General features: G+C 39.8%; 1 protein-coding gene across 2 annotated transcripts in view; it reads right to left on the bottom strand.

The window, feature by feature from the left end:
- Window positions 1-2247: 2247 nt before the first annotated feature.
- AGTR1 (angiotensin II receptor type 1) overlaps window positions 2248-24334 on the bottom strand; it is a 46053-nt gene continuing 23966 nt past the window's right edge. For both annotated transcript variants that reach the window (XM_026649991.2, XM_026649992.2), the window contains exon 2: window positions 2248-5659. In XM_026649991.2, the coding sequence (XP_026505776.1) occupies window positions 4531-5610 (1080 nt within the window). In that variant the 5' untranslated portion in view covers window positions 5611-5659 and the 3' untranslated portion in view covers window positions 2248-4530. The remainder of the gene's footprint in view (window positions 5660-24334) is intronic.

Below are 24334 nucleotides of genomic sequence, written 5' to 3'. Positions count from 1 at the left end.
AAGCCCTCTTTTACGTGAACCAGATGGAGCAGCACCTACCTGTGGAAGTAGTCAAATCCCAGGTTTTGTCAGGACTTGCTGTGGGCATTGTGTTAGTTGCTCCTTTCTTGGGGTGCTGGGAAGAAATTTTTCCTTCACCGCCAGATTGGCCAGGGTGAAGTGGGGTTTTTCCACCTTCCCCACAGTGGGTTTGAGGGGGCTTAGTTGGGGCAAACATGAAATGGGAGTTAGGCTATAATATCACAACTCTTTACATGGTTGGGCGGATGTCCATTACCAGTACTCCACAGGGAATGGATACAGTGATCAGATAAAGTAGATTGGTAAAAGATTTAAGAGAGCAGAAACAGGAAGTGTTTGGGGCCCCTCCTTTATAGCCAGCCCCTAGCCATCATTTTGGTGAGGTCCCAGCAGCCGGCTGGCTGGGGACCAGGATGGGTAAGGGGGCAGGCTGATGGAAGCGCCTGTATATAGTGAAATGATTATGAAATTACCTACACTGTACACTTTTATCTGCTGGGTACTCCCAGACATTTAAGAATAAAGTTGTGGCCTAATTAAACCACATCCAGAGTCTCCTGTCCTTCTTCCAGCATACATGGACAATGTGTAAAGTATATTTATTAAACCGTGTATTTATTAAGCCCTTAGGGGTTTGTTCTCCTTAGGCCAGTATAACTAGCATTTATATTGAGGGCAAATTATATAGGCCTGATTAAAGGCCCACTGAAGTGAATGGGAGTCATCCGAAGTGTCTAAGGAGCCAAATCTTACTCCTTCCTTCTGACCAAAGGCAAAGAGCTGAACTGCAGCAGTAGATTGTGGAGCGGCAGCTTTCTCCACAGAAGCTGAGCGGAGGAAATGGAGGTGTGGCTGGGGGGGGGAGGGGTCTTCACTATGTGGATTCACTGGGCCTACTCCCTTCCCCATATATTAGGGGCAGCTGCTGTCACTACAGCCAGTGGACTGTAGTAGTGGCTATGAAGGAGCTGTGCTAGTGCTCTGTCTCCCCCCTTACACATAGCGAGTTCAGGCAGATTTTGTGCAAGAGACCAAGACTTGGCCTGTGGAGAGCATTCCAGGGCAGGCTAGGAGGTATGAGGCATAAAAGCAAGAACACTCTTGTGTTGCTGCAACGGCCCATAGTACTAGCACCAGGGATGAGTCTGCTCTTAAATGTCAATTTGGTGGCTTTGCAGAGGGCCTGGGAACTGTACATACACCTCTACCTCGATATAACACTGTCCTCGGGAGCCAAAAAATCTTACCGCATTATAGGTGAAACCGCGTTAAATTGAACTTGCTTTGATCCACCGGAGTGCGCAGCCCCCCACCATCTCCCGGAGCACTGCTTTACCGTGTTATATCCAAATTCGTGTTATATCGGGTCACGTTATATCGAGGTAGAGGTGTACTGTCCTTCCCACTCTTCTGACTCTGTTTTAAAAGAGTTAGCAGGGCTGCCTCCACCTAGCGTCCCTGGAGGCTGCACACTTGGAAGCCTGGTCGTTTTATTTTTTTTTTTAAGATTTCTTAATTTTAATCTGTAGTATTTGGGTAGTTTCTTATCCACCATCTGTTAATTTGGTTTTGCAAATGCTAGACTAGGAACCACCCACATTTAGCACCTATTCTCTTCCTCCCCTCCAATAAAAGCCATGACTAAATAATTATTTAGCAAAAGATTAATCCCTTACTCCCTCTAATTAACAATGTGGGGTTGGTTGTTCATTAAAAACACACCATGTGCGCCACTTCTCTACGTCTTCCATAGTCACACATCCAAGTATACATCTCTCTTATTTGCCCCAGGATTTGTACAGGCTTAGAACCCCAAGCAGTAGTTTTCCTGCAATTGTTACTAAGCCACAAGCTTTCCTGAGGCCAAAGTGATCAAAACCACTGACCAATGTACCTCCCTGTTCATTTTCTGCTGCTAGACAATTGTTTTTTCCCCCAGATAATTTTAAAAATAACACTCACAAACCTGTGAGGTGGTTACTCCTATGGAACTCATACCCCAGATGGGAAGATGAATTGGCTTGCAGATGCATGAGAAGACGGAGATCATCTCTCATCTTAAGCTGATATATGAGTATTCAACACACATAAATGGCGTGGTCCAGCAGATAGCATCCACAGCCAGCCAACCTGCAAATGGGAAAGATGGATGCTCTCTGGTAGATGAGGCCCTAAATATCAATGCGTGCATATAATATAATATAATATAATAATGATATATATATATCAAAATCTAATACTCCTGCTTCAACTTATTGAGTATTTAATGCAATGCAACTACTTTGGATACTATTCAAAGTATAATGGACCAAATTTTGCCTTCGGGTACATATCTCCCATTGGTTTTAATTAAATATCATGTGCAAATCTGAGAGCAGATTTAGCCTAAATGTAAGATATTAAATACATAAGTAGAAAGTTTATTTAGGTGATTATCATTTACATATATTTCATTGTCTAATTCTGAGCCATACTTTAATATTAAAATCAATATAATAAATAATATAACAATAATGGTGCCTTTCATTTTCCACAGTGAAAATAAATCCTGGAATAATATTTCTCTGTGTATAATATCTGTATTAAGAAGTTAGGGATAATCCTACAACTCACAATCAGACTCAAAAACTAGTTAAATGTGTCATCTCTAATTTGTGAAAATACTGCATTTAGGATAATAATCTCACTGTTATGTATTTGTTTATATCATTCATCTGAAATTATCAGGAACTTTTTCTTCAATTTTTATCTTTCTCTGCCAGACTATTTTGTAAACAGATGATTTGCTTTTGCAGAGATTAGACAATTTTAAATTAGAATTGAACAAAGTTTTCTGGAAAGTTATTAGGTGAATTAAAAAGGAGGTAAGAAAATGTTATGTCATTAGTTTAGGTTTCCTCAAAGAGGAGTCACTGTTCTCATTTAGAATTATAGAATCATAGAAATGTAGGGCTGGAAGGGACCTCAAGAGGACATTTAATCCATCTCCCGCACTGAGTCAGGATTAAGTATACTTAGACTATCCCTGACAACTGTTTATCTAACCTGTTCTTAAAAATCTTCAGTGACTGGCATTCTGTAATCTCCTTAGGTAACCAGTTCCAGTGCTTAAATATCCTTTATAGTGAGAAAATTATTTTAAAAGTTAGAGGTTTATCGGCAAGAATCTGTCTGCAAATATTTTTTTTTTTAACTGGGCCAGATGTTGCTCTCAGTTATTCAGATGTAAATAGGGGAATAATTCCATGCCCATCAGGATCAAATTCTGCTCATAATTACTTTGGTGTAAATATAGAAATTGAGAGCAAAATTTATTCGTACATTTTCATTTCTATGATTGAGAGCAGAATTTGACCCAATAAGTATTATTACATTTTTGCTTTGTGGAGTTTTGAGTGTCCAAAAATACTGACGAAAATGGAACATTTGTAGGAGTTTGAGAAGTTCTGAGTGGATTGAATTAATGTGTTTATTTTTCATTTAGTGCTGTAATTATTCTATGAAAATAATTTTGGCTGATCCTTTAAAGTTTGCTAACGACCTCTATCACAGGATATCCATATTTTGCTAATATGGGGCAGATTCTGATTCTCTTACTCACATAAAGTAAAATTTTATTCCATGAGTAATCCCACTGAAGTCAATAGGGGATATTCATGGTCCAGTGAAAGTAAGACTGGTTCATATATAAACTATGGCCATAAAAATACCCAACCTACATTTAACATAGTGATAAAAATGTGTGTGTACAAAGTAATGTTTCCTTGTATAGAATATAACTAATAGAAATATAGATTTATAAAAAAAATATATTTAATAAATAAAACTGCATTTTATTTCATATATTATATAAACTTTTGCCATGTTTAAAATGAATAATAATAGCAAAAATGTATGTGAACACAGTCTTGATCCTTAAATCTCAATCTGAGATGGGAGTGAGACCTGCATATGTAGAATATATATATTTTCACCAACTGGGTATATTATAAATGTAATGATACGCAACATTTGTATCAAGGAAAAATGGATATTTTTCATATTTCAGACATAGCTCTGTTCTCCACCATCCCCACCAAATATCATGTGAAAGAAAACAAACATTCTGTTTGACTCTGGCAACACTTTGTATAACAATTCCAAATGGTTAGCTTAGAATTGCTTATGTATGTTGAAAGTAAATTCTGCAGAGTTCATATAATTCACAAATGATCATGCCTTAACCTAAGTTCTGAGATCTTTCCAGGAGCATCATGTACGCTTCTTCCAAAGTTCTGAGCTCTGAGGAAGGATGCTAAAAGACTTCCAACTGCCACCTTCTTGGGTTGCTTCAAATAAAAATAACAAACAGTCCTCTTGACAATATAAAAGGCCACTGCTAAATCTTCCAAAGATGATTTCTAGTAGATGATTTAATGTCTTAGTAATGTGCAGTAAGCTGTGATGGTCAGGACTGTGCGTGAACTTTGATATGCAAGGTTGTTCTAGAAACATATAGCACAAAAGACATCACTCAATGTCAAAAGACCCAATAGTCTTTTTCATGGATAAACTTAAGTTTTCTGATGGTTGATAGGAAAGGGAGCTCATTTTTGTTGTTAGACTTGGATGTGCTCTGACATTTGGTGGAATGTATTTTAGTAGCTGCAGGAAATATTTTTGAAATTTTTTTCCAAAAAAACCATAAAGAAAGGGATTCAAGCAATTGTTGAAGTAAGCTATGCAGATGGTGAAGGGCATAGCTGTATCCACAACATCAACAATTTGGCAATCTGTTATGATACGTAGCTGGATTAATACATCCAGAAATGTAAACACTTGATGAGGAATCCAGGAAAAGAAGAAGAAAAGTACTATTGCCACAATCATCTTAAAAATGTCATCATTTCTGGTCTTGTTTTTCTGAATTTGGTAAGCCTTCTTCAGTGTCTTCCAGATTAAGGTGTAGCTTGTTAAAATTATCAAAAAGGGAATTAAAAAACCCAACATGTTCTTAGATAAACCTAGCCCAACAGGCAGTGTTGTATTATGGGTCTTGTACCGAAAAGCACAAATTGTCATATTCATATTCTCGACAAAAAATACATCACGGTGAATTAGGACAGGCAAACTAGCCAGTCCTGCTAGCAGCCAGATGCCGATGCAAGTTATTTTGGCAACAAGCATGGTGCGCCGAAGTCGGGACTTCATTGGATGTACTATAGCCAGGTAACGGTCAATGCTAAGACATGTGAGTAGAAACACACTGGCATACAGGTTGAAACTTACCACAGCTGATGCTATTTTACATAAACAGTTGCCAAAAGGCCAGTGGTATTCCATGGCTGTGTAGGCTGCCCACAGTGGCAATGTCATTAGGAAACACAAGTCAGCTAGGGCTAAATTCAACAGAAAGACACTAGCCACAGTCTTTAATTTCATGTAGAAGCAAATGACAATGACTACCAAGCTGTTCCCGAATATGCCTACAATAAAGATGATGCTGTAAACAGTTGGAACCATAATGTATATATAGGCATGCCTTCCTGAAACTGGGCAGTCAACATGGATTCTTTTAACAGTCCCTTCGGTAGATGAATTAAGGCTCATCTTGATCTCTTCAGTTGCAGGTTGGTTTCAGGCACAATATAAACTTTATCTGGGTGAAAAAGAAAAAAGTCATAAGTGAGGATTTTTGGGGGGCTTTTCTACAATTAAATTTCAAGACTGTACCTTATGTAGCAATGATGAATCCAGTTCACTGAAGGAAATTTTAACTACACTTCTAAGGAAATGAGGACATGAGAAATTAATCTACTTTTCCTTAACTGAACATCTCCATCTGATTCAGTTGAAGTCTGGGTTACAGGCCAAATCCTTAACAAGCCCTTGTTCAGGCAAAATTCCTGTTGCAAACCGATGGAGAAACATTTTCCAGTTCTTTATATTTCTCTCAATGTGTGCTGTCTTCTCTTTGTATTAACGTATACTCTGGGCTATACATGCCTATTTTATGTATTTAACACTACCAAAATCCTTAATTTTTTTAAACCTCATATCATTGTATTTATTCTATTTCATTTTACACTCCCCCGGCCATATCCTGCCATCATTCTTTATGAAATCAGAATTTCAGTACACAAATGGATGTCGGGATAGGGCCTTTGGTTAGTTTCAGGTGGAAGCAAACATTCAGTGGTGCATTCTAGGAATACAAACTCACAGGTCTATTTTCCCCAGAGCCTTTGCACAAAACTCCCATTGATATCAACTGCCTCAATCCTGTAGTTGTTTCTTGCCTGGAACGCTTATTGACTTCAGTGGGAAATTCACACAGAGAATCTCTGTGTAATTGGACCTAGGTGGAAATAATGTGCATGGAACAGGTAGAATATAGCTGTTGCTGCATAGGACCAAATATGGAGTACGATAAAAGTTGTAATGATGTTTAAATTCCCTAACCAAGTTTGCTCTCTCATTGAGCCAATGACGTATCTCACCCAGCCCTGTTCTCTGATTTGGGATGAGAGATAAAGCCAGGTAATGAATTAAGGGCCTGATCAACTCCCATTGAAATCCACAGGAATCTTTCCATGGACTCCAGTGGGACTGGATTGAGCCTCTGCAATGCACTGCCCAATACCGAAGCAGTAACAAAAGAACAAACCCACCTATGGGAATCCTCAACACTGGCCCACAAACAGTATGAGACAAAACTCAAACAAGGAACAAACACAATGCCCAAAATGTGATACATAATGTCAGTGCTGTTCTGGAAGGTAAAAACCACTCCACTGCACTGCCAATTATCTACAGGAATAAAATGTCTTCCCATCCCCAGAACTGGCAGTCAGCTGCTTCTCTAAGCAAACCAGCAGGTATGGTTTATATACCACACTCTTAAGTGGAGAACAGCAGGCTGAAACTGACAACACTCAAACGGAAAAGTATTACTTATAAGTTGCCTTAATGCATACTAAAGAAATGGGGAAAAGAAAGAGGATGTGTAGCTGTGTTCCACATTTTTCTGTGGTACTGTAAATAAAAAGGAAAGTTTTAATTTAGCATAAATGATTCCTTTATTTCTATGCACTATCTTTCTAATGTCATTGCAGTAAAGACTAAAGATAGTGAATTTCCATGGTTCCAAAAGTCCTTGCTTTCTGTTCCAGTTCAGTCATGGGAAAAAACTAATTTAAACCACCTAAATAAACTACTTTTGAAATGCAGTGAGAATTTTGTATCTGTCCCCAACATATGTTTGGCTGCTCTCTGGAAGCCATGGCAAACTATATGAATTGTGTTGAAGAGATTTGCTTTGCAGCCTTCAGAGGTTTTCCAGCATTTCTAACTCTCTGAACATGCACAAAAACCAGAAGGCCAGAGCCTCAGTTGCTATAAACTGCGATAGCTCCATGGATTTCAATGGAACTATCCTCACTTACGCCTGCTGATGGTTCAGCCCACTAAGTGTTTATTCTTACAAATTCTAAAATGATATTTCTTATAACATTTTAATTGTAAATGTAAAATTCTGAAGTGCTTAGTCAGGTAATACTATTAAGAAGGTCAATAGACCTTTGTCAACTGAACTGAACATGAGTAAGGTCCTTAGGATTTGGCTCAATATTGATAGCTTCTTTTTAAGGCAAGCTAAAATTCAGATTCAGTATAATTTTCAATGAGGCTGCAACTTAAAGCAGAAATAGCTAATGACTATATGCAAAAAAGCCTCACTGTGATAACAGGCACAGAATAAAAAAAACCCCAGGTAATTACATTTCAGAAGAATCTTTTGTCTATCCAGGCTACTTTTTCAATAATCATAAAAATGATGTGCCAAATGGACCAACTTACTGAGATGTTTTTTAGATTCTATACTTAGATGTCATGCCAGTTCATATAGTAAATATGATACATGTGCCATAGGCTGGAGTTTTATCTAAAGCTGTGAATTCAAGCTAGGTACTTATTTTATTCTATGGTATCTGTACTCTAATGTTCTTTCGACATAGTAGTTTAAGCCTAATTTTTTAGGACTATTTAGAGTTTATATAGGCAGAACCGAGTGAGTCTTACAACTTAGTGGTTTGTTGCATTCACCAGGATTGTAAACACATAAACCACTCACAAATTATACATCCCAGCCATTTAGATTGAAAAATATGATGTTTAATTGACAATGGAAAACAAATCTGTAAAAATCCAGGGCCAGATTGTTTTTGTCCCACACTGAAACCTTTAGAAAGGTTTCGGGGAAGGAATCACAGCTTCTGTTACCTCTTCAGTTAGTGCCTAAATATGGATCTAAATGCCTAAATTTAGGTGCCCAAGTGTGAAAATTTTGGCATAAGTCTACTAAAAATATATCCAAGCTGCGTAAACATGTGCAAGCTGTGTAAAATCTATTTTATGTGGCATCTTTGGCTTTGCTAGGGCTTCTATGGGTGCAAAAACAACTTACTTCTTAATGAATTGGAACCTCAGGGTGCAGATACTAAATTATAACTGAAACAGGCAGAACATTTTCTCAACCGCCTACAGACCAGCAAATTTTGCACCCAAATTAGTGGAAACTTACAAGATGACACAGCATTCATTTGACAGGTCTGTGAGGACCCTAGCTGACTATCAAACCTAACTTGTGCCCGAAACACAGATTAATATATTGGCTTTACTCTTAAAACAACCTGGTAAATGTTAAGTCACTATTACAAAAATGAATATGCCCCTAAACCACCATTATAACTACTTTACTTCATTTAAAAAAAAAGACATCTGCATCTAAAGAATCTAACTATATACTGTACAGGCAATGAAAAACTTCAGGGACTAATACTGATACTTTGTTGTTGCTCATTATTTGTACTACAGTAGCACCAGAGGTTCCAATTAAGATCACGCTAAAAGTTTTAAACAGACATAGTGGAACATAGTGGGAGACACTTCCTGTCTCAGAGAGCTTAAAACCTAAACATACAAGCCAGACAATGGGAGTATTATTTTCCCTTTTTTAAAAAATGGGAAACCGAGACACAGAGAAATTAAAGCTCAGATTTTTAAAGGTATTTAGGTGTTCTGCTCAGTGTTGCAACATTTATCTGATTTACAAGTCTACGGGCTTGTCTACACAGCCCTGCAGTTTAGGCTGGGTGTGAATTGCAACATGCACCAAAGTGCTGCGCTGTATCCGCCCCATGTGGATCCTGTTGGCATGACCTAAAAGGTACCTAGTTTGTACTAATGTAGTCCTGTTAGAAGAGGGCTGAGTTAACGCGAACTAGGTATCATGCTGGCAGTGTCCGCATGCGGGAGTTACAGCGCAGCACTTTGGTGCGCACTGCAGTTCACACCCCTGTAGTCCACACTATGCAGCGCAGCATCGAAATAGCCTCAGAGTATGTCTACACTGCAGTTGAAGGCCTGATTGCAGTTTGGGTAGGCATACCCATGCTAGCATGCCTAAAAACAGCAGTGAAGACACAGTGGCTCCTTACCCAGGATTCAAAGAAGGCTTGTAAAGCCTACGCAAGCTGCCATCACACCTCCGACTGCAGTGTCAATGTAGCCTAAGTCTCACTGAAAGTTAATGGGACTTAAGTGCCTAGGGGCCCAAGTCACTTTGGCCTTCCAGTGTTTAGCTGAGGAATGCCTAAAAACCTTTAAAAATCTGGGCCTAAGTGACTTGCCCAAGATCACACAGGAAATCAGGCAGAGCCAGGAATTGAATTAGATCTCCTGAAGTTCAGTGCCTTGAGCCACAAAATCATCCTTTTACTTTAATAGGTTGCTCTTTTCTAAAAATGGAGTGAGCCTCAAATATTTTTTTTCCATGAGTAATGATCTGTTAATGCCTCATTTATCCTTCTGATACACTTCCTTGTTCTAGGAATAATGCCGGACTTACAAAGCTGATTAATTTAAAAAAAGATAAAAGGGCAATTTCAAGATTTAGCTTCTTGGGAATTACACCAAGACTGGAATATCTAATTAAATGTAGCTTTAAATACAAAACGTTTACCAAGAACTACAATTAATTCCTCCCAATCTCAGCAACTCCTTCTGTAAATTACAATCTAGGTACCTCATTTGTTACAAATGCCTCAAAAAACCAAAAAAAAAAAAAAAAAACCCACCAAAAAAACAACAACAACAAAAAAAAACCAAAACAACAACAAAAACCCTCCCAATCAACCCTCAGTTATTTTTACCATTTTTTGTCAAGTAAAAAAGTCATGCTAAACCAGCTGGCACAACAAATACCTTATATTCTGATTATCAGTGGCATGTTAATTTATTAACCCCTCAGGCTCAAATTCATGGCTGTCCATGAATCACAAAATCTGGCATGTCACAGGTTTTAGCTTTGTGGCCAGTCACATTATCCAGAGTCTATAAGGAAAATAGCAAATACTCCCCTGAAGCATGCTGTGGAGCCACCCAACATGATGTGAACTACTGTGAATGCATATTTTTGTAGCTTGTGCTCTGCAACAACATGGTCCATCTTTTTATAACTTGCCTCAGCTCCAGGCTGGGACTGTACAGTCTGTTAGTCATTATAGCCTTTCTTCATTCATATATCAGAGGGGTAGCCGTGTTAGTCTGGATCTGTAAAAAGCACCAAAGAGTCCTGTGGCACCTTACAGTCTAAGAGATGTATTGGTGAATACCCACTTCGTCAGACGTCTGTTGCTTCATTCATATAGAATCACATAAGTATCAGACCAGAAGGGACCTCAACAGATCTAGTCCAGTCCCCTGCATTCAAGGCAGGACTAAGAGCGGGTCTAACCTACAGCCTAAGTCAATATAACTTACGTTGCTCAGGGGTGTGAAAAAGTCTCCCCCATCCCCAAGGTTCATGCTTGCACATCGGCGCTATGTTGGCGAGAGTTGCTCTCCCACCGACATAGCTTCCGCTTCTTGACGAGGTGGAGTAATTGTGCTCATGGGAGAGCGCTCTCGCATCGGCATAGCATGTTTCCCCCAGATGCGCTATTGCGGTGCAGCTGCATGAATGCAGCTGTGCTGATGTAGCATTGTAGTGCAGACTTGCCCTAAGAAATAACTAGGCCATTCCTGACAGGTGTGTGTCTAACCTGTTCTTAAAAACCTCTAGTGATGGAGGTTCCACAACCTCCCTAGGTGATTTGTTCCAATGCTTAACCATCCTGACAGGAAGTTTTTCCTAATGTCCAACCTAAACTGCCGTTGCTGCAATTTAAGCCCATTGCTTCTTGTCCTTTCCTCAGAGGTTAAGGAGAACAATTTTCTCCCTCCTCCTTGTAACAAACTTTTATGTCCTTGAAAACTGTTATGTCCCCCCTCAGTCTTCTCTTCTCCAGTCTGAACAAACCCAGTTTTTTCAATCTTCCCTCATAGGTCGTGTTTTCTAGACCTTTAATCATTTTTGTTGCTCTCCTCTGGACTTTCTCCAATTTGTCCACATCTTTCCTGAAATGTGGGGCCCAGAACTGGACACAATACTCCAGTTGAGGTCTTATCAGAATGAAGTAGAGTGGAAGAATTACCTCTTGTGTCTTGCTTACATCACTCCTGCTGATATATCCCAGATTTCTGTTCAATTTTTTTATTTGCAACAGTGTTACACTGTTGACACATAGTAGCTTGTGATCCACTATGACCCTAAGATCCCTTTCCGCAGTACTCCTTCCTACGCAGTCATCTCCCATTTTGCATGTGTGTAATTCATTGTTCCTTCCTAAGTGGAGTACTTTGCATTTGTCCGTATTGAATTTCATTCTGTTTACTTCAGATCATTTCTGCAGTTTGTCCAGATCATTTTGAATTTTAATCCTATTCTCCAAAGAACCTGCAACCCCTCCCAGCTTGGTATTCTCCACAAACTTTACAAGTGTGCTCCTTATACCATTGTCTAAATCATTTATGAAGATATTGAACAGACCCAAACCTAGCACTGCAGGACCCCACATGATATGCCCTTCTAGCTTGTCTGTGAACCGCTGATAACTACTCTATGGAACTGGTTTTCCAACCAATTATGCACCCATCTTATAGTAGCTCCATCTAGGCTATATTTCCCTAGTTTGTTTATGAGGAGGTCACGTGGGACAGTATCAAAAGCCTTACTAAAGTCAAGATATACCACATCTACTACTTCCACTCATCCACAAGACTTGTTACCCTGTCAAAGAAAGCTATTCGGTTGGTTTGACATGATTTGTTCTTGACAAAGCCATGCTGACTGTTAGTTATCACCTTATTATCTTTTAGGTGTTTGCAAATTGATTCCTTAATTATTTGCTCCATTATCTTTCCGGGTACTGAAATTACAGACCAGTCAGCTTAATTCCCCAGGTTGTCCTTATTCCCCTCTTTATAGATTGGCATATATTTTCCCTATTCCAGTCCTCTGGAATCTTTTTAGTCTTCCATGAGTTTTTGAAGATAATTGCTAAGGGCTCAGATATCTCCTCTGTCAGTTCTAGGATGTATTTCATCAGGCCCTGCCGACTTGAAGACATCTAACTTGTCTAAGCAATTTTTAACTTTGTTCTTTTCCTATTTGAGCTTCAGATCCTACTTTATTTTCACTGGCATTCACTATGTCAGATGTCCAATTGCTACTAACCTTTCTGGTGAAAACTGAAACAAAAAAGACATTTAACACGTTTATCATTTCCACATTTTCTGTTATTGTCTTTCCCCCGTCATTGAGTAATTGGCCTACCCTGTCCTTGGTCTTCCTCTTGCTTCTAATGTATTTGTAGAATGTTTTCTTGTTCCCCTTGATGTCTTTAGCTAGTTTAATCTCATTTTGTGCCTTGGCCTTTCTAATTTTGTCCATACATGCTTTATATTCATCCTTTGTAATTTGACCCATTTTCTACTTTTGTAGGACTCTCTTTTGAGTTTCAGATCATTGAAAATCTCCTAGTTAAGCCAGGGGGGTCTCTTGGCATACTTCCTATCTTTCCTACACAGTGGGGTAGTTTGATCTTATGTCCTTAAATAATATCTCTTTGAAAAACTGCCAGCTCTCTCAAACTGTTTTTCCCCTTATATCCCATGAAAATCAAGCCTATCTACCAACTCCCTGAGTTTGGTAAAGTCTGCCTTCTTGAAATCCATTGTCTTTATTCTGCTGTTATCTCTCCCATCATTCCTTGGAGTCATGAATTCTGTCATTTCAGGATCACTTTTACCAATAGACACTTATAGATTTGAAGGCCAGAAAGAACAATTATCATCTAGTCTGACCTCTTGTATGCTAGCTAAGAACCTGATTCTACCAGTGGTGTGCTGAGCTGGACCTTACTCCATGAGCAGACCCATTGATTCCAAGTAGTAATGTCCTACTCTATGTGTGTAAGGTTGGTGGAATTGTGACATAAGATATGTATTGAATACAACTGTGGATTTCATAGCAAATGGTCAACAGTCATGTCTAATGCAACATTTGGTAGATGTCGCTCTGCAGAGGGGTTAAGTATTTTCCTCTCAAAACAGGTTGCAGCTTTTATGGTTGTGCAGTCCATGAATCTTGAAGCACTTCTAATATCCAGCAGGAATACCGGGCTCTCTCTGTAGATTGGCCCCACCTTTGGAATTTATTCCCTTTGGCAATGCACCACATAGCCAAAGTCTAGTGTGCTTTGGGGTATGCATCAGTATTTAGGTTTTGACTTCCCCCTCCTGCTCACATGGTGGCTAATGTTTCTGATGACAGCGGTGGCCTTGATTAATGCTAACTATTGTTATCTGTGTTTTAAATGTTTGTAAACAAGCACCTACCTTAAATGTTCTAAAATTCATTACAATCAGCAATAAAATCAGATTTGTTAATTTGAGCCTGACCCTGTAAGTTTGTGAGCACTTTCTGTGAGGAACTGAATGGCCTCAACTCCCTTTGAAGTGAGGGGGGAAATAAGGAAGTTCAGCATTTCATAAGTAGAATCAGGGCCTTGGTCACGAAAGAGTTTTGAATTGCTGTACATGAATACTAAATTAAAACAGCCGTTTCAAAGTTAACAGGCCAAGCTCATTTCTGGTGTAACACCACTGATTTCAGTAGAGTTACACCAGGGATGAATTTGGCACGTTATCTTCTTCAAAGTATATCAAGCAATTGCAAATATTTTATTAATTATTCAAATACACATGTACAAAAAAGGAAAATATGCTAATTTTAATTACAAAATGAGAAATACCAAAATAATAATTAAAAAATACTACAGAGCTGAGGAAATGGAGAGTGGCGAAAGAGATGATTATTAAGAAGGAATAAGGTAAGAAACTTAGTTTTGTGCATTTTTCTTATAAGAGATTTTGATGCATCAGAAAGAAAAGAATGTTTTTGTCGATATACTTGAAGTGTTTGAAACACACAGAGTAGCTCTGTAAAGTGTTTGCATGCAATAGGAATATGGAAAGACATTTCCTTTGAGTGCAAATATCTCCTAGGAAGACATGGACCATGTCTTCCTAGGAGAAACACATGTGTAAATTTCCCTTGATTGACTAACAGTGACACACACACTTGTAACTTTATCACCTGGCTGTATGACCTTACCATCTATGTTGTGCTCTATATATTTGAGCGCACAAATGGCTTTATATCACTGCGAGACTGAATTTCTGAATGGCCTGACATCTTAAGTTCCAGTAAGGAAAGCATTGCTAATGCTCAAATGGGACTTTTACAGTCTAAGGAACTCGTTAACATTTCAAAAGATGACACAGTAGGTTTTGCTTCTCAGGAGATGCACATCCCCCTCACTGCTCTGGAAACTTTAAAGCAATAGAAAAAGCTTCAAACCTGAAGTGGAAACTCATTCCTTCTGAAGAGCTACTCAAGATGGCAGCTCTGAGAGGTGTGATGGAACATCACTGTTGATCTCAATTCCTTGCAGTGAACTGTGCTCTTTCTTTGCTAGACATCATTGGGGTTTAGTTACATTAAAGCTATACAGAATAGAATACTTTAGTGTGGGGACACTTCACCTACTGCAATCTGCATCATTACTTCATCAATGACAGCCAATGCATCAAAATAGTCTGAAGGGTGCATAAAAGACAAACACAGAGGCTGCAGACAGACAGATTTTACTCTAGCCAGTGCCTGGGAACTTTAAGGGCGACATGGCAGTAGCGTTTGCTAAAAGGATTGATTTCAAGTGACTGAGAATAGGGGGTGGGGGCTGCTTCAGAGTCAATCTCTAAGCTAAGTGTCTGGTGAGCTGCTAATCCTTGTTGTACATTACTGTCCTGTTTGACCTTTTATTTTTTTTAATTACAATGATTATAATAAGTCACTGGTAATACAGGGTTTCAGACTGTTCTACTAGCTATTATTTACCACTCTATTCATTTCCTGTGTTGGATGAGCAGCATCCTAATTAAACTGCCTGTGGTAACAAGGCAGGATGCTGGCCTAGGCAAGGTAAATAGTGCTTTGCCAACTGAAACAGAAGATGAGATACCACTGACTCCAGCTTCCTGTGAAAACTTCATTAGCTATAAATGGGTAACCAGATGTCACAAGTCAGGTTTGAAACAAACAAACAAACAAACAAAAATGCTTTCAATATTTGTGCTTTGGCACTGACTCTATCAATACAGGCAGACCCAGCCTTAAGCATTTAGCTGTATTACAGTAGGTAATATGCCCTTTTCTTCTCCTGATGCTGGCTGGGTTATTTGTTGCCCCTGTAAATGAGAAATAAGACTTCTCTGTGTTTATAAGGATGAAATCTTCTTTTCACATAAGAGGACCGTGGATTTAACTCAGAGTAAACTTCCTGAGACAGGCTAGAAAATGTTTTGGAATAATATGTTCTATACTAAAAAGTGTTTGTTCCTTTTTTAAAAAACTCTGTCCCGGGTATTTAGTCTTGCTTTCATTTCTTCTCTAGGTCTGTTGTTACTGGTTGCTGCAAAACTGTTAAGGCTTTACAAGCTTTTTATTTCATTGTCCTTTTCCTAAACAGCAGTATAAACAGCATGTTCATTCCCACAGCCATAAGTGACTGTACTTTCTTCCACCTCATATGATCACAAGTTCATCCTCCTTTCCTGTTTATCTACCAGGACCTTGCTTCTCATGGCAATGAGACAGACTGCATCCTGTAAACACTCTGCCACCAACTAGAACCAAAGCCTACCCACAGAAAAAGTAGGTGGTGGTAGAATTCTTGTTTAACAAACACAGATACAAAAGATAAAGTAGCAGATGTACTTAATGACACTCTTCTCTGCCTCTACATGACAAGATATTTTGGCAGAAAAAATACAAGTGCTTAAATAGGATAAGTTAACGCAGGGTGGACTTAATTCTAAAGAGCTCTGTGATCAACAGATTGCTCCTATGCCCAGACTTATGGTACAGTGGGAAGATTTGATGGTGAAGCCTGATGAGCACTGCCAGAGAGGCTGCTTCCTCTAGATTGCTGGTTCAATCCAGTACAAGTCAATAGAAACAAAAAGTGTTAACAATATGATGGCTACTCAGTGGCCTGTCTAGAATAAGCTGCTGTTTTCAGACTGTTCCCTAGGGCAGCTTTCCATGTAACAGCTGTAACTTGCAGTTCAAGATAGCAGCATGTTCAGTTTCTCAGATTTAAAGATAAGTTTATTTTAAAAATCTTTTTTTAGTATATATAATAGGCTGATGGACACTATACACCAGGCTTTCCAAACTATGCAGCCTGACCTCACCTTAGTTACAATCCTAAATAAGAATATGCAAATAGCTGCAGGGGATTTTCTTTCATATTTTCTGTGTGCTTGTCCAGCTTCAGCTAAGGCCTATCACAATCCCAGCAGGGATTGAGCTGAGCCACGGGGTTTCCTCTGCAGTTACAATTCCTGGACTTCAAGTGCTCCTGTGGTGCTGCCACTGAAGGCAGGGAGACTGGCTCTTCTCCTCTGCTCTCAGGGCTAGTGGCATCCAGCTGGCATGGAACAACCAGGTGGGAGAACAGGCAGCAGCATCCTCAGGGCCTTGCTGGCAGGGAGGCAGAGATTGGAATGGAGGATGGCAGGGGTTCAAATGGGATCAGAATGCTGCTCGGATCAGAACTAAGTGCCAGAGACTTTCCCAGGGGTGTTTCTTATAGGTTTTTAGGGAGCTATGGCATGTGCCCTCTTCTGTCAAGACATGAACTCCTCAGACCTGTCAAGCTCAATCTGCTGTTCAGCCACAATCTGCCCTTCTGCTGGTTCAGGGCTTTCTAACCTCCCCCCGCCGAATGGCTTCCTTAGGTCTCTCTAGTCCAGAGTTACTGCTGAGGAGCCCACATGTAGGCTGAGGAGACTGTAAGAAATGTGTTCCTGCCTTTAAATCACACCCACATATTTATAAGTAATGGAGTCTTTCTATTTGCATGGGCTTTACAGTCACGTGACAGCCTCCCCACATGTTTCACGATGCTTAGTGCCTAAGACTTTAACCTTTTAAAAATGTAATCATGAAGAACAGAATTAGAGAAATATAATGCAGAATTAGAAACTTTTCTCCAGATAGACTCATTTGTATCATACAAGCAAACAGAAAAGAAACCTACAAAAGCAACTTTAATAATAATTGTTGAATTTGTTGCTGCTTGGGCAAATTTTGGAGTAATTAGATAAAACAGTGGTTTAGTGTGAGTCACCAGACATCCCAAGAACTATATGCCTTCCTGTCCATTTCTAACGTCTTTGGACTCTTTCACTGAGCAATTACCATAATCACATGAGAACTCACTACCATTGTTAAGTGCTTTCTTTCTGCTACAATCTTTTGAATTGGATTAAGCTACATTTTTGGTTTTATGTTTCACAAGTATTAGTGAATGTATGTCCTTGTATTGACTGTTAAAATGTACTGTGTAAAAGTACTATTGTTTGAAAAACAATGCCTATTTGTAAGATCTGCATTGATATGCTTTTGGCTGACCCTGTGCTACTCCCATGTATGCTCCAGTCCATTTATACAAGTATATAATCCCAGTGAGCTCAGCAGGACTACTCCTGTGTGTTCAAGTGTTTGCAGGATTGGGGCCCTAACTTGCAGTAATTATTTTGGTTTCTTTCTTTCATTGTGTTTCTATTTAGGCTTTGTAAGAATGGCACAATTAGGCTAATTGTGTACTCTGCATACTTGGTTAATATTTTCAGCTGAAGTAATGCATGAGTAGAAAGAGTGCGTTATTGCTTGCCCTGGACAGTTAGATGATCTAAATACCATTTTTTTAGACCAAAATATTTTTAATTTTAAATATCTTAAAATTTTCAGTTTGTGACAAGAGTTTTCAAATGTGACAACAGTTTTTAAGCTGCCATGGTAAAAGCTGGGCTGCTTTATGGTGCCAGTTTTTCATAGCCAGCAAACAAACTGCAAGGGTGAGGCCTGACATCTTAGGAGGATGTGAATTTCTCCGTTAGAGTGAAACACTGACTTTCCTTGTCAAATTAGCTTTCATGTTATTGGCTCTGGAGTAGCAGAGGCCCAGCTATTGTTAGCCTGTAAACTGGTACTATTTATGCACTGTGATGCTGAGAACTCTCCTCTATATTTATCTCCTTCTACATACTTCGATACTTAGAAAAATCAAATTATTTTCATTTCTTGCTTTTCTTCCTTACTTCCAGTTGTTTTTCATACTTTTCTCCCCCACCCCCGCCTGCTTTCCTGACTTTGATTAATTTTTTTCATTTCGTTCCCAAACCTCCTTCAACTTTGCTCAGTTTTACTAGTGCAAGTTTCTATAAGGGAAAAGTGCAGATTAATGTGCATTCTCTGTGGGAAATCATCTGCTTTCAGAAAGAGTAACCAGGGTTGAAATTATGGGGAAGGTATTTTGAAGGATATTTCTTTGTTTTCTGGAATGGAAAACCAATGGAAAGAAGATAATAGCAATAATCGTAGTGATGCTGTTTAATTTGCTCTGAAATCTACTTCACTCTATGTATGACATTCTGACCACTAGAGGTCTGTATTTCCTATTTTAAAAAATATAAAAAACAGTTTTTTATTTTCAAGTGTCATCATTCAGTGTCAACCCCAGAATGTTGTTTACGTGAAGAATTGCTTCAAAGACACAAACACAGTACAAAAAAGTACTATCCTTAAGCTTTGCATTTAAGCACTGAAGAGTATAGCAGAAGGAGCAAATTTAGGATGGATTATAGGACATAATACACCTCTACCCCGATATAACGCTGTCCTCGGGAGCCAAAAAATCTTACCGCATTATCGGTGAAACTGCGTTATATCGAACTTGCTTTGATCCCCCGGGGGGGGCACCCCCCTTTCCCCCCCCCCCCCCCCCGGAGCACTGCTTTACATTATATCCGAATTCATGTTATATCGGGTCGTGTTATATCGGGGTAGAGGTGTAGTTGTTTTCTCTCTCCAATTGCTATTAATCTAGGATATTCCTGGTTTTGCTGACATCTAACCCAGTATCCTGTTCTAGTAAATCATGGAGCAAGAGCCTGACATTTATTTTTCCAAGGACACATGGAGTTTGATCACCCTAAATTTCCTGATGCAATTTTTTAAAAAATGTATTTGCAGTCTGGGAAAAAATTATAGTTTCCTATAAAGTTGTGAATGAAAATACTTGACAACTAAATATTATTCTGTAAGATATATTTAGCTCTGTGTTATTAATTATACAGCATTTTTTTTTCAAATACCAGCCAGAGAATAATACTGAAAGTAATTTTAGCTAATTCTAGGTCTACTTGACTTAAACATTCATTTTCCTATTTAGTGGGTGGTATTTTTGTTGTTGAAGTTGTATGAAGATTCCACTTCAGATCTACTTTGGTTGTTATTAAAAAAGCACCATTTTTTTAAATTGGGATTTTGGAAAAGTACATGGCAATGTGATTCTATATTGATTTTTAGTACCCAAAACTGTCAATTTTAGACTTAAAGGTCTTGATATATTTAATTTCCTGTAAAATCAGTTTCAGGTTTTAAAATAGTAGTTGTCTGATTTCCCCCCCTGCCCTTCTGTTTACACACCTAACTCTCACATTAACCCTTGGGGCCCTTGTGAGACATGATGGTGTTTATATAATTGTTATACTAAAATAATTCTCTTTTGAGTTAGGCAGTCCGCCAGGCCCCATAAAAGTAAACATAATTGTAGTGCTTTCCTCCATGTGAAACTTCTAAATCTACTCAGAGGTGAACTTCTGTAGTACACCTCTACCCCGATATAACGTGACCCGATATAACACGAATTCGGATATAACGCGGTAAAGCAGTGCTCTGGGGGGGCGGGGCTGCGCACTCTGGCGGATCAAAGCAAGTTCGATATAACGCAGTTTCACCAATAACTCGGTAAGATTTTTTGGCTCCTGAGGACAGTGTTATATCGAGGTAGAGGTGTAGTTGATTGCTACAATGGTATTTATTTATTTGGGGACTGGAAGACTATCTCTCATGTCAATAGAGGAACAACAGGGAACAACAAGTGAGTTATATTACTTCATGCCAGACAAACAGAAATAAATTGTGTATTCTACTTTTCACTACCATGTCTCATGTTTGTGTCAAATAAGGTAGTTACATTCTGCCTGATGGTGAATCCTTACAGAGTTAAGGAATGACTGGTTGTATCTCAGATCCAGCAAAAACAGCAATATTTTTGAGAGAAAACAAAGGGATCTGAGAAAATGGGGGATGATGGAGGTGGGGAGAAGGGTTGGACATCGGTGGTGGCTGTAAAACCCAAGGTGAACGGATGTCACCAGTGCCACCAATTTTCTAGGCTGGGTTTAAAAGACAGAATAAAGAAAAAAAGGCTTTCACTCGCACAGACCCAAATTCAGCACTTTGCATGAGAGCAGACTGTGGCAAAAGTCAGCAGGAACAACAGGCCTCACCTAAATGCTGGGGTGGGGGACACATCTTCACTTTTGCAGAGGAACACTCCATGAGGCTCTCCTTGGGAATTTCCCCCAAAGTAATGTCATTGGAGGAGGACTGGATTTGCCCCTTCCCCCCCACCAAACACACAAAATGAGTTCTTCTACCCCCAGAAGCCAGCAGATCCACCAAGATTCAGAGGAAACAAGGAGCATCTGCATAGAGGGCCTGTGCTTTGAGGCTCCAATACCCTGCTCACTCCAATGTCCTAGCTGTGCAGCTCCAATAGGACTACATTTCCAGGGCCTCTCTTGGCCAAGGTTCAGCCTGAAGCAGCATTCTTTCTTTCTAGTAATCTGCAGGGATTGGTGAGGAGAATACAGCAATTACAGCCTTATTTCCAGCCCACTCTCTTATCATAGAATCACAGGACTGGAAGCGACCTCAAGAGTTCATCTAGTCCAGCCCCTGCACTCAAGGCAGGGCCAAATATTATCTAGACTATGCCTGTCAGGTGTTTGTCTAACCTGCTCTTAAAAATATCCAATGACAGAGATTCCACAACCTCCCTAGGCAATTTATTCCAGTGCTTAAACACCCTATTGACCAACCTAAACTACCCTTGCTGCAATTTAAGCCCATTGCTTCTTGTCCTATTCTCAGAGGTTAAGAACAACAATTTTTCTCCCTACTTCTTATAACAGTCTTTTATGTACTTGAAAACTGTTATGTCCTCCCCACTCCCCCCGTCTTCGCTTCTCCAGACTAAACAAACCCATTTTTTTCAATCTTCCTTCATAAGGTCTTCCTTCTGGACCTTTAATCATTTTTGTTGCTTTTCTCTAGACTTTCTCCAATTTCTCCACATTCTTCCTGAAATATGGTGCCCAGAACTGGACACAATACTCCAGTTGAGGTCTTATCAGCATGAAGTAGAGTAAAAGAATTACTTCTTGTGTCTTGCTTACAACACTCCTGCTGATACATCCCGGATTGCTGTTCAATTTTTTTTGCAACGCTGTTACACTGTTGACTCATATTAGCTTGTGATCCACTATGACCCCCAGATCCCTTTCCGCAGTACTTCTTCCTAGGCTGTCATTTCCCATTTTGTACGTGCAACTGATTGTTCATTCTTAAGTGGAGTACTTTGCATTTGTCCCTATTGAATTTCATCCTATTTACTTCAGACCATTGCTCTAGTTTGTCCAGATCATTTTGAATTTTAATCCTATCCTCCAAAGCACTTGCAACCCTCCAAACTTGGTATTGTCTGCAAATGTAATAAGTGTATTCTCTGTGCCATTATCTAAATCATTGAGGAAGATATTGAATAGAACCCTAGTGTGCTTCATCACTGCTCTCTGTCTGCATGGACCTGGCCATTCTGAAAGCCAAGAAGTTGGAATGGGATGAGTGACCCACCTGCTGCGTATGGGGCAGGAGAGAGCTTCATGGGCATCTTGGGACAAAGTCATGCCTCCAGCATGTCAAAATCATAGGGCCTGACTCCCATTGACATCAGTGGGCTTTTGATCAGGCCTTTAAGGCAGGACTAGTCAAATACTAACAACATTTATTCAGAAAAGTTTTTGCTTTAGTAAAACATCTTGTTACTATTGAAAGGCAGAAATAATGTTTAGTAATACTACACTGTATCAATAAAAAAAGTGTGCTAAATTGCCTACACATTTGTTGTGAGTAGGGCTGTCAAGAGATTAAAAAAATTAATCGTGAATAATCATGCAATTAAAAAATTAATTGTGAATAATTGCACGATTAATCAGGCTGTTAAACAATAATAGAATACCATTTATTTAAATATTTGTGGATGTTATCTCCATTTTCAAATATATTGATATCAATTACAACACAGAATAAAAAGTGTACAGTGCTCACTTTATATTTTTATTACAAATATTTGCACTGTAATAAACAATAGAAATAATATATTTCAATTCACCTAATACAAGTACTGTAGTGCAATCTCTTTATAATGAAAGTTGAACTTACAAATGTAGAATTATGTACAAAAAAATAGCTGCATGCAAAAATAAAATAATGTAAAACTTTAGAGCCTACAAGTCCACTCAGTCCTACTTCAGCCAATCGCTCAGACAAACTAGTTTGGTTACAATTTGCAGGAGATAATGCTGCCCACTTCTTGTTTACAATGTCACCTGAAAGTGAGAACAGGCATGGCACTGTTGTAGCAGATGTAGCAAGATATTTACATGCCAGATGCGCTAAAGATTCATATGTCCCTTCATACTTCAACCACCATTACAGAGGACATGCGTCCATGCTGATGACGGGTTCTGCTCAATAACAATCCAAAGCAGGACTGACGCATGTTTATTTTCATCATCTGAGTCAGATTCCACCAGCAGAAGGTTGATTTTCTTTGTTGGTGGTTCGGGTTCTGTAGTTTCCACATTGCAGGGTTGCTCTTTTAAGACTTCTGAAAGCATGCTCCACACCTTGTCCCTCTCAGATTTTGGATGGCACTTCAAATTCTTAAACCTTGGGTTGACTGCTGTAGTTATTTTTAGAAATCTCACATTGGTACTGTAAGAGGTCCGGACTCACCCCTGCGGTGCCTCCTGCTGGTCGTCCAGGGAATTAGCTCACCAGCCTTTGGAGCGCCCTCTGCAGGCCGGTGATCCGCCTTGTCCTCTGCACTGGCCCCCGTGTCCCTCCCAGGACCCTGGTGCCCCTTGCTCTGGGTGCTGCCCCCTGGCAATACCCACACACGCTAGGTCTCCCCTCCCAGGGGAACCCCCACCCACTATCCCCACCTTACCTCAGGATAAGGCCACTGCCAGTCACCAACTAGCCCCCACTCTCTGGGGCAGACTGCAGTATCGGCCACTCATCACTGGCAAGGTTGGGTTTGGACCTGCTGCCTTGGCCTAGCCCTGGGCTGCCCTCTGCAACCCCCAGTACCCCTTAGCCTTCTCCTAGGCCACAGCCTGGGGCTTTCCAGGCTGGAGCTCCCCAGCTCCTCAGCCTTTCCCCAGCCCTGCTCCACCCAGGTACTCTGTGTCTAGCTCCCTGCAGCCAGGCCCTTCTCTCTCTGAAGGCAGAGAGAGACACTTGAGTTCCTGGCTCCCAGCCTCTTTATACCGGCCATCTGGGCTCTGATTAGGGTGTGGCCCAGCTGCAGCCACTTCCCCCAATCAGCTCAGTAGCTGCTTCTCCCTGCAACAGCCCCAGCCCTCTGCAGGGCTTTTCCAACCCCTCAGGGCAGGAGCGGGTGTCCACCCCGCTACAGGTACCTTCTTTGCATTTTGTCAAATCTGCTCTGAAAGTGTTCTTAAAATGAACATGTGCTGGGTCATCATCTGAGACTGCTATAACATGAAATCTATGGCAGAATGCGGGTAAAACAGAACAAGACACATACAATTCTCCCCCAAGGAGTTCAGTCACAAATTTAATTAATGCATTATTTTTTTAACGAGTGTCATCAGCATGGAAGCA

Source organism: Terrapene carolina, unplaced genomic scaffold, assembly GCF_002925995.2.
Source record: "Terrapene carolina triunguis isolate 2854851 unplaced genomic scaffold, T_m_triunguis-2.0 Scaffold88, whole genome shotgun sequence".
NCBI lineage: Eukaryota > Metazoa > Chordata > Testudines > Emydidae > Terrapene > Terrapene triunguis.
Note: the sequence above shows the minus strand (reverse complement) of the source record. Positions and strands in the feature narration are given on the sequence as shown.